The 14866-nt window shown below is 36.3% G+C and overlaps 1 protein-coding gene across 4 annotated transcripts in view; it reads left to right on the top strand.

Annotated features, from left to right (window-relative positions):
- The window catches only part of dtnba (dystrobrevin, beta a), a 29643-nt gene extending 14777 nt beyond the window's left edge, over positions 1-14866 (top strand). For 2 of the 4 annotated variants that reach the window (XM_051875253.1, XM_051875254.1), the window contains 14 exons: positions 4-170; positions 1057-1181; positions 2004-2075; positions 3100-3186; positions 3279-3369; positions 3974-4047; positions 4131-4244; positions 7441-7537; positions 7800-7820; positions 10270-10441; positions 10730-10819; positions 11269-11319; positions 13743-13773; positions 13852-14866. In XM_051875253.1, coding sequence (XP_051731213.1) covers positions 4-170; positions 1057-1181; positions 2004-2075; positions 3100-3186; positions 3279-3369; positions 3974-4047; positions 4131-4244; positions 7441-7537; positions 7800-7820; positions 10270-10441; positions 10730-10819; positions 11269-11319; positions 13743-13747 — 1166 coding nt within the window. In that variant the 3' untranslated portion in view covers positions 13748-13773; positions 13852-14866. The remainder of the gene's footprint in view (positions 1-3; positions 171-1056; positions 1182-2003; positions 2076-3099; positions 3187-3278; positions 3370-3973; positions 4048-4130; positions 4245-7440; positions 7538-7799; positions 7821-10269; positions 10442-10729; positions 10820-11268; positions 11320-13742; positions 13774-13851) is intronic. The other 2 variants (XM_051875255.1, XM_051875256.1) reach the window with 2 other exon arrangements.

The raw sequence follows: 14866 nt of genomic DNA, 5'->3' as shown, positions 1-14866 counted from the left end.
CAGTCTATCATCCAGTGGCATGTTCTTTCTGTCGGTCGGAAGGCATGATGGGATTCCGTTATCGCTGTCAACAGTGTTTCAACTATCAACTTTGTCAGAACTGTTTTTGGCGAGGTCATGCGAGCGGAAACCACAACAGCCAGCACGAGATGAAGGAGCATTCGTCCTGGGTGAGGATTAGCTGCGACGGTCATGGCTTGTTCCTTAATTTTTTAATAATTTTTTTATATTTTTACACTAATAATGTTACTCAGGGTAACTCAAGATCATAATTTAGTTTGTCCCTTTCCATGAGGAACCTGAAAATATCAAGGAATCCTCTCCTCAGGCTGTTAAAGTCAGAAATTAATGAAATCTTAAAAGTGATACATTTCTATAGCATTTCTACACTACCATTCAAAATTTTGGGGACGGTAAGATTTTTAAAAATATTTTAAACGACGTCTCTTCTGCTCACCAAGGCTGCATTTATTTGATCAAAAATACAGTAAAAACAGTAATATTGTGAAATATTATTACAATTTAAAATAACTGTTTTCTATTTGAATATATTTTAAAATATAATTTATTCCTGTGATTCAAAGCTGAATTTTCAGCATCAATATTTTTCTGGAAACCGTGATTTTTTTATTTATTTTTTTTCAGGATTGATGAACAGAAAGTTAAAAAGAACAGCATTTATTTGAAATTGAAATATTTTATAACATTATAAATGTCTTTACTGTCACTTTTGATCAATTTAATGTATCATTTCTGAATAAAAGTATTTATTTTATTTGTTTATTTATTTTTTTTAATCTAACCCCAAACTTTTGAACGGTAGTGTATATGTAAATTATATATGTTACTTAATTAAATTATGACTGTTTTGATGTTTTAATGACTTTTTCTAGGCTTCCCACAGACAATTTCTGTATTAAAAGTACAGTTTTTATATGCCAGTGGATTCTGTGATTTCATCAAAAACAGTCAGAACACACAGTGGATGGATACAAGTTTACATCATCTGGAGAGTTTCAGTTTTGGTCTCTTATTATTTGTGTGTGTTTGTTCCAGAAATCTCCAGCTAAGAAGTTGGGCCGTGCCATCAGTAAATCTTTGGGCTGTGTGCCGAGTAGAGAGCCGTCCCACCCCGTCTACCCAGAATACCCCGAGAAACCCCTCAACCTGTCCAATATAGTGTAAGACATTCACAGACACACACACACACACACAATCCTCTGTCTGTGGCCATTTTGGAAGTGTTGGGAATGTTTCTATTGGTTCCTGACATCACATGATCACATTGTCTCTGTGGACACACTGATGAGGGTCAGACACGATCACTCAACAGAGCATAGAGAGAGACAGAGAAGGAGTTTGCTTTTATTATCTGCTTACAGGCGTGAGGTCAGTTATAATTGTGTCTTCATTCAGGTGTCTGTTTGTCTCAATTTGGCTGTTTTTCCCAGGATCCCGCTCTGTTTCTCTCTCTGTTCTGTCTGTGTTGTTTCAGGCTCTTATTTTTGCATGACTAACCAGTGTATGTGTGTGTGTGTCTTTGGGTCAGTTGAACAGTGTAATGTTTGATTTATTCTGAATGCATGTGTGTTTGAGAGAGAAAAAGGGTTTATATATAGTTTTCAAGTTGACAGATATCATGTCCCTGAACCTCTGTCAACATCAATAAGATTTTAGGGTAAAATGTGCTTGAATGTATACTGGAAAGTGACTGTAGGTGTTTTCATTCATGTTTCTCTCAAATCTAATTTTTTTATCACCTTTTAGATGTTTTGTAGTTCACTACAGTGTGACAAATTAGTTTTAAAAGTACAAATATTCCCTGTCTCTCAATGAATGTAAAACTATGAAAACTGCAAGAATGAAGTTGTTTAAAATTTAAAATCTAATATTATTATAGAATAGAAAAAAATATTAATAATATCTAAATGAAATATCTAGATATATATTACAAATTTTATGTATAGATACCCATATTTTGTATTGTATTTTTTTTTCTCAAGTCCTGCCCGTCCAATAGGAAACATGAATGAACCAGCTCCGCCCTCTTCTGCAGGCCCCACCCCCACTAAAAGGTAGGCACACCTGCTCTTCAACTTTGACCTTTGAGATGATACTGGAAAGAGTCAGTTTGAAGTTTTATATGAAAGAGATTTTATTTAATCCATCTGTTATGAACTGTTTTTATCTTTCAATATTAATTTCTACTACACACGGATTTCAAAAGGAATATTTATCCATCTTTCATACATTCATGTTGTGGTACATGTAATCACTTGTAAAATACCATCTATTTATGTTTTTGGTGATTTTAATTTTCTTTTTTAACAAAGTAAATCTAATTTAGATTTACAATTTCGGCCATCTGTTGGTTTTTTTTCAGCATTAAAATAATGATTGACTTTATCAATTTTCAGTTTCAATTTTCACCGAAAATTTAATATCAGTGCTTCCAGGGTCCAAAACTAACCACAAATTGCTGGTGACGTGATAAAATTGACCAGCCATTAATATATTTTTTACCAGCCATGAAACTATATTTGATTTTCATTAAAAACAGGCAGTTACTGCTACTACTACTTTCTAATTTTTTGGGAAAACAAATCTTTTTAAAAAATGACACTTGCAATTTAAAATGCATTTGAGCTCCAGGGTTTTTTTTGCAAAGCATCATGATTTGATACAGGTTTGGTTATACTTGTGAGGGCCAAATGTCCTCACATACATAGTGAAATATTATGACAACCGACTAGTGAGGACATTTCTACGAAGCCCTGCACATGACATGCAAGAAAAAAAATTAAATCGTGCACAAAATTTACTATACATATTTTAGTAAATTGAGGGAACGAAATAGTAAAACGTGCGCACAATTTAGCCTACAATTTTTTTTCCTGCATGTCATGTCCGGGGCTCCGTACATTTCACTGTTCCTCACTAGTTTATAAATCGGGCAAAACATGTTTTTATTTAAATCTAGCATTTAGGGTAGCCATATAAAATATCATTAACCTGATATAAAATCAATGGAAGTCTATACAATGTCCTCACTAATATAGTGAAACAAACGTGTGTGTGTGTGTGTGTGTGTGTGTGTAGACTGCCGACTCTAGCTGCAGCTCAGCGTATGAACGAGGAACATGCACTGATCGCAGCATATGTGAACAAACTCCAGAGCAGCCCACGGTGAGTGTGTGTGTGTGTGTGTGTGTGTGTGTGTGTCATCTGAGGTTATTTAAGGTCTTGTAAATGTAATAATATTTTCTGTGTGTGTTTAGTGCATTAGACAGTCCTGGCCGAACGGATGAAGAGCACAAACTCATCGCTCGTTATGCATCTCGTCTGGCCACGGACCCTGGACACACAGCAGTGAGTTACACACACATTTACTCTCTTTTCAAATTATGCTCACTACAGACATACTTAATATCATAAATTAATATTTTGCAACATCAGCACTGTTGTTGAGCTGAGCTGAATCAACAATGAACCGACTCAAGCTGAATTTTTCAGTATTGCTGAATTGAACTTGTTTCATAATGACCTTTACGCAGTTATAGCAGCTGAACTGAATCATAACTGAATTGAATAGAGCTGCATAATGACACTATTATCTTGCTGCAGCTGCTTGACAGCAGAATTTGGACTTGTTTCATATTTGATCAAGTTTGCGTAATTACTTATGTTACTTTCCTGTTTATTATTGTGAAGCTGCTTCTGTTGTATAAAGCACTATAAAATAAATTTGACATACAATATGCTTTCTTGCCTTAAAAAAGACAGCCTTTTTACAAATAAAAAGAAAACATTGACTTGATGAATCCTTTTTACCTTTAAGTACACACCCAAATGAATGTTTAGTCAGATTTAGCTCACTTCTGAGGACCGTTTTGTCTCCAAACTATAGCTAAAGGCAGGTGCACACAGTAAAACAGTCGTATGTCTTTATTCCTGCTGCTCTTGTGATTCACAGAGACCTTCAGACTTCAGCTATGACACCAACAAACAGCAGAGAGAACTCATCATGCAGCTGGAGAACAAGAACAGGTACACACGCAAGTCCAGTGGTTTTGGATTTCAATCTTAGTAAGTGTGTAAATAATAATACAGTGTGTGTTTTGTGATTTCAGGGAGATTTTGCAGGAGATCCAGCGTTTGCAAGCGGAGCATGAACAGGCATGTCAGCCGACTCCAGAGAGAGTCCAACAGAACCCGACCCTGCTGGCCGAACTCAGACAGCTAAGGTGACGCAGTCTATGCATACCTTTTATTGAGCCATTGCAAGATATTCTTTATTGTTTTTTTAAAGATTTTGGCTGTGATGATCACAGCAGCTGACAGGACCAAAAAATACATTTATAAATACGTACATTTATATTTCATTCACCCAAAAATGAAAATTCTGTCATTAATTACTCACCCTCGTGTCGTTCCACACCCGTAAAACTTTCGTTCATCTTCACGACACAAATGAAAATATTTTTTACAAAAATCTTTGTAGGAGATTTCTGTCCCTCTATTGACAGCTATGCAACTACCACTTTGCCGCTTCAAAAAGTTCATAAAGAGATCGTAAAACGAATCCATATGAATTGAGCGGTTTAGTTTAATTTTCTGAAGAGACACGATTGCTTTATATGATAAACAGATTGAATTTAGGCTCCCCAGAAAATTTAAAATAAACCATTCAATTTATATGGATTATTTTTCCTCATTAACTTTTTGAAGCATCAAATTGCTAGTTGCGTAGCTGTCAATGGAGAGTACAGAACGGGCTCAGATTTTATTAAAAATATCTTCGTTTGTGTTCCGAAGATAAGCGAAAGTCTTATGGGTTTGGAACGACATGCGGGTGAGTAATTAATGACAGAAATTAAATTTTTGGTTGAACTATCCCTTTAGCACAAATTACCAATGAACAATAGGGGTAACTGCCATTTTATTAAGGGCGTGTTCACACTTAACAGATTTGGTTTGATTGAAATGAACTCTGGTGAGATTGCTCTTTTAGTGCGGTTCATCTGAATAAGTGTGAACGCTTACATCCGAACCCTGGTGCAACCAAACAAACGGACCGAGACCCACCTTTTCAGGTGCGACTGAAATATGAACTTGAAACGGCCCAAAGACATCTAAACAAACCAAAAACAGGACGTGATGTCACAAGATGTGGCCCTAAAAAGGACAGTATGCTCAAGCATACCTGTGATCGCTGATTGGTTGCATAAACTGCTTAGACTAGTCCTAAAAGTTAGTCAACTGATTTTTTTTTTCCTCAAGAGTTCTGAGTTTTTAAAATCATTTACATAAAAAGGTAGATCAGTCTAATTTTAATCAGAAAATTAAGACTGATTTCCGCTTGTCTTGCTGCTAGTTGGCCAAACTAGTTCTTAAGACAAAGTCTTAAAGGGATAGTTCACCCAAAAATGAAAATGATCCCATGATTTACTCACCCTCAAGCCATCCTAGGTTTATATGACAATCTTCTTTCAGACGAACACAATCCGAGATATATTTAAAAATATCCTTAGTTCTCCAAGGTTTATAATGGTTGTGAATGGTAACCCACATTCTGAAGACAGAAAAAATGCATCCATCCATAAAAAAAGTAACCCATACGGCCCAAGGGGGTTAATAAAGGCCTTTTGAAGCGAAGGGATGTGATTTTGTAAGAAAAATATCCATATATAAAACTTTATAAATTCGAATAACGAGCTTCCGGTAGACGACCGCATGCAGAATGCGCAAGTTGACTTGCGCCAAATGAGTAATCCTCTGACGCGATGTATGACGCAGGATGTAGGAGTATCGTAAGCTTAGATGCCTCTCACGGTTCAAACAAATACGACTAGGCAACAAACTCAAGCTCCTCTTCTCTTATATCGAAATCCTCCGACATTTCTCTTTAAAATTTCTCGTTTTAGACTTCTAATTTGTAACCAGTGTTTTGTTTTGCTCTCTCCTCTTCGCCTCCACATTCGTCATTGCGTTCAGGTCAAAGGTTGCTCTTCCGCCCAAATTGACATGCGCAATATGCGTACGGTCGTCTGCCGGAAGCTCGTATATTTGAATTTATAAAGTTTTATATATGGATATTTTTCTTACAAAAACACATCCCTTTGATTCAAAAGGCCTTTATTAACCCCTTTGGGCAATATGGATTACTTTTTTTATGGATGGATGCATTTTTTCTGTCTTCAGAACGTGGGTTGATTATAAACCTTGGAGGACTAAGGATATTTTTAAATATATCTTGGATTGTGTTTGTCTGAAAGAAGATTGACATATAAACCTAGGATGGCTTGAGGGTGAGTAAATCATGGGATAATTTTCATTTTTGGGTGAACTATCCCTTTAACATAGTGGCTTAAGTTATGACGTACTGTATAGTTTGAGAAGGAACTTACCGAACATCCTAAACAATGCTGTGTTTTGGGCTAAATGCGCTCATTGTATGTGTGTGGCTCATATGATGGGATTTTGACCAGCTGAGAACTCATGAAGAGCTTATAAAATGTGTAAAGGAGTCAAAACAGCAACAGAAATCCCTCCGTCACACACACAAATGAAGATCTGCTGCGAGGAAACGTGGTTCTGATGCCTGTACTAAAATGTAAAGGGCAACATCGCGAATATGACGAGAAAAACAAGTATGCTTAAGCATTCTGTCCTTTTTAGGGACGCATCTTGGGACATCACTTTCTGTTTTTGGTTTGTTTACAGGTCTTTGGTCTGTGTTATTACGTTTATATTTCATTTGAACCACATCAGAGTTCGTTTGGAAGCAGACCGAGACCCATTTTTTTTTAGTGTTCTCTGTCCAGTTGTTTGGTGTGCACCAGGGTTTGGATGTAAGCATTCACACTTATTCAAATGAACCGCACTAACGGAGCAATCGCACCAGAGTTTGTTTTAATCAAACCAAACCTGCCAAGCGTGAACACACCCTAAATGTATCATTTTCTTTTTTTGGTCCAGACCAAAAGAACCAAGAGAACCAAACTACAAGTGTAGTGTACAATGGCATAGTGATCAACTTCCACCTTGTATTAAGATGCGTTTTGGTCGATTAGATTACAAGTGGATGAGGGAGACACATTCCCATTTACACCTGGTGTTTTAATCCGTCTCTTTTGTCCACTTTAAACCACTTCTGTCCTGATTTCTTGGAGGGGAGGGTCTATGCGTGGGTAAATGTATGGGTTTTTTCAGATCTTTCGAATGTGTTTTCGACTACCTCTGGAAGCGGTAGAAAGTGGACAAGCTCAAAACGTTTTACACCCCATTTGCACCTGTAGTTAGCACCGTCCACTTGTGATCCGATCGACCCAAACGCGTCTTGATCCCAGATGGAAACAGGGCCTAGGAAACCTAAAAATGGCACTTCATTGCAAAAAGGTTGCCGACCCCTGGTCTAAGGTCTGTCATTGTGTGTTTTAGGCAGAGGAAGGATGAGCTGGAGCAGAGGATGTCCTCTCTACAGGAGAGCAGAAGAGAGCTCATGGTGCAGCTAGAAGGACTCATGAAACTACTGAAGGTACCGTCACACACAGGGCAAGAGAAGACACTCTTAACTGTTTGGAGTGCACTGTAATATTTCTACCACTGGAGGGCATCACTCTCTTTAGCGTTTAGCATCTGAGCTGCTTTCTTTTCTCACACGCTTGATCTAGTTTCACACTTATTCATTTCTTCTCTTTAGAGATTAGAGTGTATAGTGTTAATAGCTGTTCTCGTCATCTTTTCCTCTCTGTTTTTCACTTCCTCTGTTCTTGTCTGTCTCCGTTCTGTTCTCGCAGGATGAGGAGCAGAGACAAGCTGTAAGTGTGTGTTTCACAGTGCATGTGCGAGAAATTACTGTGTGATTTACAGAAAAAGTTCACATTACAAGACTTATTTTAAAAGTCTCTTACAAAAATAAATATGTAGATAAATAGAGCTGTTTAGTTTGTAGTCCGAAAACCTGGAAGAGAATTAGCATTTTTGAGTTCCCTTTGGAAACTCCTATGGGTATTTTAAGGTCTGGTATCACATTTTGTTCTGCAACATTAATCACATATTGCTCTTAAAATGTAAGTTGCTAAATAAGCACAATGTCAAAATGTGAGTTTACACGTATTCACAAATCAGACAATCACTTTTGTATCTGGCAACTTGTAAGAAACTAAGGATTTTATAAGGGTCTCTTGAAGTAATATATTAATCACAGACCTTATTATAATTAAATATTGAAACAGTCAGGAAATTCTGGGCTGGTCTACAATTGGACATCACTACTGAACAGCTCTAGACTTACTGATGTTTTGCTGTTGTTTTCCCACCAAAAACGAATCCGTTCAATTCACGTTTACTCACAATACATATCATTTCAAAGCAGCTTTACAGAAAATGCATGTTTCAGTGTTACAGTGTGGATTATGTCATTTATGGAACTAGGAGAATTTAGAATTCTTAAGAATTTTTAGGACACCTACAGTATATACTGATCACTCATTAAAACAGTTTTCCCAAGACAGCTTTTGCAACATTTTGATTATTAGAAGTTTTTTTTATTGTTACCAGGAAGTATTCTACCATGTGTAGAATATATTTTACTATATATTGCATTTAATTTAAGTGCATTACATGGTAAAAGATGGCAGCATCCTCCCACATACTTAAACCGAAATAAATATAAAAGTTAAGTAGAACTATTAAAATTTCAAAAATGAAAATTGTGTCATTAATTACTCACCATCATCATGTCGTTCCACACCTATAAGACCTTCGTTCATCTTCGGAACACAAATTAAGATATTTTTGATAAAATTCGATGGTTCAGTGAGGCATCCTTTGACAGCAAGACAATTGACACTTTCAGATGCCCAGAAAGCTTCTAAAGACGTATTTAAAACAGTTCATGTGACTACAGTGGTTCAACCTTAATGTTATTAAGCGACAAGAATACTTTTTGTGCGCCAAAAAAACAAAATTTATTCAACAATATCTAGTGATGGGCGATTTCAAAACACTGCTTCATGAAGCTTTGAAGCTTTACGAATCTTTTGTTTCGAATCAGTGGTTCGGAGAGTGTATCAAACTGCCAAAGTCATGTGACTTCAGTAAACGAGGCTTGATTACATCATAAGTGTTTCGAAATTTCAATGGTTCACCACTGGGGGGCATAACTTTGGCAGTTTGATATGCCCATCACTAGATATTGTTAAATAAAGTCGTTATTTTGATTTTTTTTTGCGTTCCACACGTCGACTCTTCACCATGGCTTGGTGACCATGGCTTTGCCTTAAAACAAAAACTGAAAATATAAAAATAAAAGCTAATTCAAAAACTAACAAGGACACATACAGTATAAACTGATCACACAGTTTTCGCAAGAAAGCTTTTGCAACATTTTGATTATTTTTTACAAAATTACTAATTCAAAATATTAAATTATACTATATATATATATATATAATATATGTTTATATATATATGTTTATATATAATACAGTATGTAAATAAAACTAAAATAACACTGATGCTAAGTCATTTGTAATATTACAAAAAAAACAAAATTATAACTGTGATTTCCATCTTTCCATTGACATAAATATAGGGACATTGCACTGCCCTTTTGTGTGTGTGCTGTACTGTGCATGTGAGAGAAATTGTTCAGTGTCTCTCGCTTGTTTATGTGAAAGTTCTTTTCCATTTGATTTTCATTTAGACTTATTTCTCTCTTTCTTTTCCTCCCAATGTTTAACATCCACTGTCTGCTGTAAGTTCTCACTAAACAATCTTCTCATGTGTTATCAGGAGTGTGTGGCACATATTTTCCAAAAATCTGTATTTTTCTCTGTCTTTATTTCATGAGTTTGGCTTTAGTTTCGCAGAGAGAATTCAGTTTTGATGTGAATAGGCCAGTGTTGCCAGGAATTGGGCTACTTTTAAGTTGCTGCTGTGGGTAAATCTTTTTTCCGCGTGGTGATTTCCACCCCTATACTTACGATTTTGACACTCCAACACCCTCAAAACACCCCCCAAGACGTACAAGTTCAGTGGAGAATTCAGCCGCCCGATGGAGAAAATTGCAGTGGGCTATTTTTGGGCTACTATTGACTGGCTTTTGGGTTACTTTTGTTGCACAGACCTGGCAACCCTGGAATAGGCATTTACTTGTATAGACTTTTACCTGCAGTGAGATCAATCAGTAGTTTTTAGCATTAGCAGAAACATTTAGCAGGTGTATCATGTACAATATGAAGTATTCATCTCTTTCTCTCTCAGGCTCAAGCTTCTGGTTCCTCCCCAAGCCATGCCTCCCCTCGTTCTATGCCAATGCCCATTCGCTCTCCTTCGTCAGGCTCCACCCCCACCCCCACAGGCCACACCCCCACCCATGGGCCCCAGGACTCTTTAGCTGGAGTGGGTGGAGACGTTCAGGAAGCATTTGCTCAGGGTAACTTCTTAATTTACCACTATTAACACAGAGACTATTCTGTTTCCATTTCTGATGAGCAACAGAACTTTTTGGTGATCACATGAATCTGATGGACTGAACTGGTGTTCTTATTGGCTGTTATTTTTTGTGTTGTGTTGTGGACAGGCAAATTACTTGGAAACGTGTCAGTTCACACCTGTTTCTTGGTGTAATAATTAAATACTTTTAGCAAGTTTTTACCTAAACTCTGCGTTGACACCAAATCAGAACTTTTTTCACATATTTTTTTGTGTTTAAAATCTCCAGGACCGCGCAGAAACCTACGAAATGATCTCCTGGTGGCAGCGGACTCCATCACAAACACAGTGTCTTCACTAGTCAAAGAGCTCAACTCCGGTACGAGAGCGTGCAATTTTTGCAATTAATCCATGAATCACATGTGTGCCAAACCGTGGGGCCTGGTCCATATGGATCACGGATCAACTACTAACTATTAACCACTAGTCGTGTTGTATTGTGGGTAGTTTGTGTTCTCACAGCTTTGACAAAGAAGTAGTATGAGAATTTCATGTTACCGGGTACCTGAAATAGACGCACAGTCCTTTTTAATTTGACTATGTTAATAATAAACTAGCAAAAACCACTGGAAAGTAATTGAGAGAAAGCTTGTTTCTTTTGGACAAGAGAATTTGAATAAGAGATTTTATATTTATATTTTACGTTTTCATTTTAATTAAAACATTTTTTAGGTGCTTTTGTCTTTTTTTTTTTTTTTTTTAATTTAAAATAATTTAATGTGTGCGTGTGTAAATATATACTGTATATATTTATTCTGTTGTCTTTAGTAGAGGATGCAGGAGAGGAGGAGGAGAGATTGCAGAATGGCAAAGATAGAGGTATTACCCTTCACATCAGAACTACATTACCCAGAATGCTTCTGTGCTACTGAATCCTGACCTCTGTGGCCCTTTCATTTGCTCCTGCTACATGAACATCAATGATTTCATGAGATTTATCCTCCCTGCACACAACAAAAGCTCATAATGTTTTACAGGACGGGGTTTGTGTGTGTCTGGCGTGTGTCTGTGCTGTCTGAGGGGGCTCGTTAGTGCTTAACTACTCGTTAGTATTAACGAGGAGGCTGTTTACGAGTGTGTGGGAGGGGTGCTGGATGTTTTTTTTAACTACTTCCTGTCGGGTCAGAGGGGTCCTACACACTGAACCTTTATGAGCAGAACCCGTACTGGGAAACACCTTCATTATAGCGCTCGTTTTTTCTCTTTCTTCATTGTATTCATTCATCTCTCCATCCAGCTCCACCGCTCATGTTTTATAGGTCTGCTTCTGATGGCCTTTCTCTGCTCGTTTCAGACACCATCAGTCAAATTAGGCTTTAAGCAGAAGTTTGCTCAAAAAAGTTTAAATTTTCGGCACTTAAAACATGCCTCTGGTAAAATGTTCCAATGATTTTTGATCATATATACAGGGGTTGGATGGAGGGGATTTCCCCCCGCTCTGGTCTAAATTTCCCAGCCTCTGCTGAATTATTTTTATCCCTGGTGGGGGTAAAATGTTTTGCCCCCTCAACAGTGGCCCATGCTACTTTGTAAAATAAAGAAAACAAACAGGATGCGCTTTCTGCCATCTTGGTCTCCTTTCTGGAGCGTGTCACAAAAAAATGAATCAAAACTAGCCTGCTTGCCTTAGTCACGATACGAAATGTGTCTATAGAAAGCGTGAAATGTGAAATTCAAATGAACCAATTCAAATATTCTCTGATTATGTAATCTGTATTAAACCAGAGAGGAACAGAGGTAATCTGCTCAAACGTAGATGTTTAATGTGTATGAGTGCTTCCTAATGACGAAAGGACAAGGCATAAGAGAGAAAATCTCACTCTACTTGATGAACTAAAATGTCAAATTAAAATATTTAAATATACCTTTTTCAAAATGTTATATTATTTCATTAGAGTTCATAATTATTCTATAAATGTTACTTTAACAGCTGCACAAAATACACTCAATTTTTCGTGATTTTTTTCATGAACTAATTCATGAATATATATATATATATATATATATATATATATACAGTCAAACCAAAAATTATTCAGATATTTTTGATATATTTTTACTAGTGTGTGCAGGACACTATAGTTCATTTATGTAAGTGAAGATGGCAAAATAAAGTAAACTGTGACATATTATACCCAAAAATTCTTCATACAGTGGACTACCAGTAAAATTGATAAAAATTTGGAACCAGAAATTACCCAGACACTTTGACCTGACCGTGTTTTGCTTAAGTGTTATCTGACATAATTAAGATTATTTTTTTCTGACACAGTTTATCTCTGAGATCTTGTCATATTTTATTACCATTTTTTAAACTATAGTGAATAAACTGTATTAATGAATGAAATGTTCAAGGTGTCTGAATAAATTTTGGTTTGACTGTGTGTGTGTGTGTGTGTATATATATATATATATATATATATTCACACATACACAAAAAACACACATTTTATGTCTTTTCTGAATAAAAGTATTAATTTCTTAATGACCCCAAACATTTGAACAGTAGTGTCTATGCATCTAATTTGCACCAAGTACAGTTGAAAACATAAAGAAAAGATTTATATATATATATATATATATATATATAAATCAAAATCATCTATTTTTATTGATTTGTTGTGTTTTGTTTGTTTTGTGGATGAGGCTCGCATCAGCTGTTTATTTTTAAAGACATTATTTATTCATACAATAACGAGGGACACGAAAGCCAGCTGTTTCATATGCACAATTGTTCTACACTTTGTAAAATGTGTAGTGGGTCTGTTTAATTAAAAACACTATGTAGGTTAAACAGGGGTTGAGGAAACAAGATGGTAGATTATCTACTCAATTAGTTACTGTACTGAGCTGAAGCAGCTTTACTAATTCCAGATAAGAGAATTAATGGATCACTAGAGACCTGCAGACAGCGTGAATATTACAGTTCATATGTTAGCAAAAGACTCGCACAACATATTGCTTTATTAACACTATAAAGCCTACTGTGTCATATTTGATGCAGATAGGGCCTCTGAATAAAATTAAGGTGTTTCTTTACTATGTTTTTATACTGTATAAGCCATAAAAGCTTGATGTATCAAATATGAAACTTTTTTTCTTATTTTGTCTAAAGTTTCAATAAACTGTTCTATTTTTTTTTTTTTTTTTTTATGTTTTTTCAGACTGTCATTTCTTATGTCAGGCTTTACAGTATTGTGAGTCTTTGATTTTAAAATGACAAGTTTGTGTTTTTTTTCCAGGTTAAGCCAGATATGAAGCAAGCAGTGCCACGTGAGTATCACACATTATGGGACATCTATAGGTGTGGTGCCTTGTTCACTTTGAATATGTTATTTTATCTTTTTTCAGGTGTGGTCGTCACCATGCAAACACTTTCTGCTGACATCACAACAAAGACAGTGACCTCTGAACCCAGGCTCAGCCAATCAGAGAGAGTTCAGGGATTTGAGTGGGACGTGGCTTCCTGTGGATTGCTTGAGAAGGAAAATGTTTTGTTGTTTTTAAATGTTTTTTACTCTTTTTGTTTTTGAGATGCAGATTTAAGGGTCTGTGTTGCAAACCTGCTAGTTTGACTAGTTACTCTCATTTGAGTTTTGTAGCTGATTTTGTTAGTTTGTGAGTTTGAAAGCTTTTAAAAAACATATGCACCCAAAGACTGTCGAGGACGGGACAGAATGGACTGAGGTGGGAACGGAACGGAACGCAATAGAATGTGATACATGATTGAAGGACAAGTGTGAAGAGTTGACGATTGGCTGGCTGAAGTATGTGGGCGTGGTTTGTTCGATGTGGGTGTGGTCATGTTGATTTTAAGGACTGCGAATGGTGTAAAAACGACCTTCTAAAGGATCTAAATTAAAGGGTCAAGCTGTACTGTAATTTATTTTCGATTCACTTTTTTTATTTATTTTCATTACGCAAACAGCATTTCAGCAGCCTTTTAGATGTACATTTGAGGACATATTTTGGTCATTTCAAATAATCGATTTCAGATTTCCAAGTCCGATTCAGCGTTTATGTATATTTAAGATCAGAATGATTTAGTTTTATAGATTTTCAAACAGGTACTTTGATAAAGAGGTGGATTACTTACTGTGCTCCTTTTACTGGAGAGTTTTACCCATTAATTTTGTCGATTTTTCTAGAAGCACTGTTTGTAGTCAATATTTCTTTTGAACGAACATTTCTTACCTACAAACATTTGCGCGCACACGTCTGACCTGCTGTGTGTTTTTCTGGAGGTGTGTGTGTATTTGTGTGGTATGTTTGCCTCTCTATACTTGTGTGTGTTTGTGCAAAGCTGGAATGTGAATCATATTGATGCCTTCATTTCATTTTATTCTTAAAAACCTGCCAAAAATGA

Source organism: Ctenopharyngodon idella, chromosome 20, assembly GCF_019924925.1.
Source record: "Ctenopharyngodon idella isolate HZGC_01 chromosome 20, HZGC01, whole genome shotgun sequence".
Classification (NCBI taxonomy): domain Eukaryota; kingdom Metazoa; phylum Chordata; class Actinopteri; order Cypriniformes; family Xenocyprididae; genus Ctenopharyngodon; species Ctenopharyngodon idella.
This window is presented reverse-complemented; position numbering and strand designations above follow the sequence as displayed.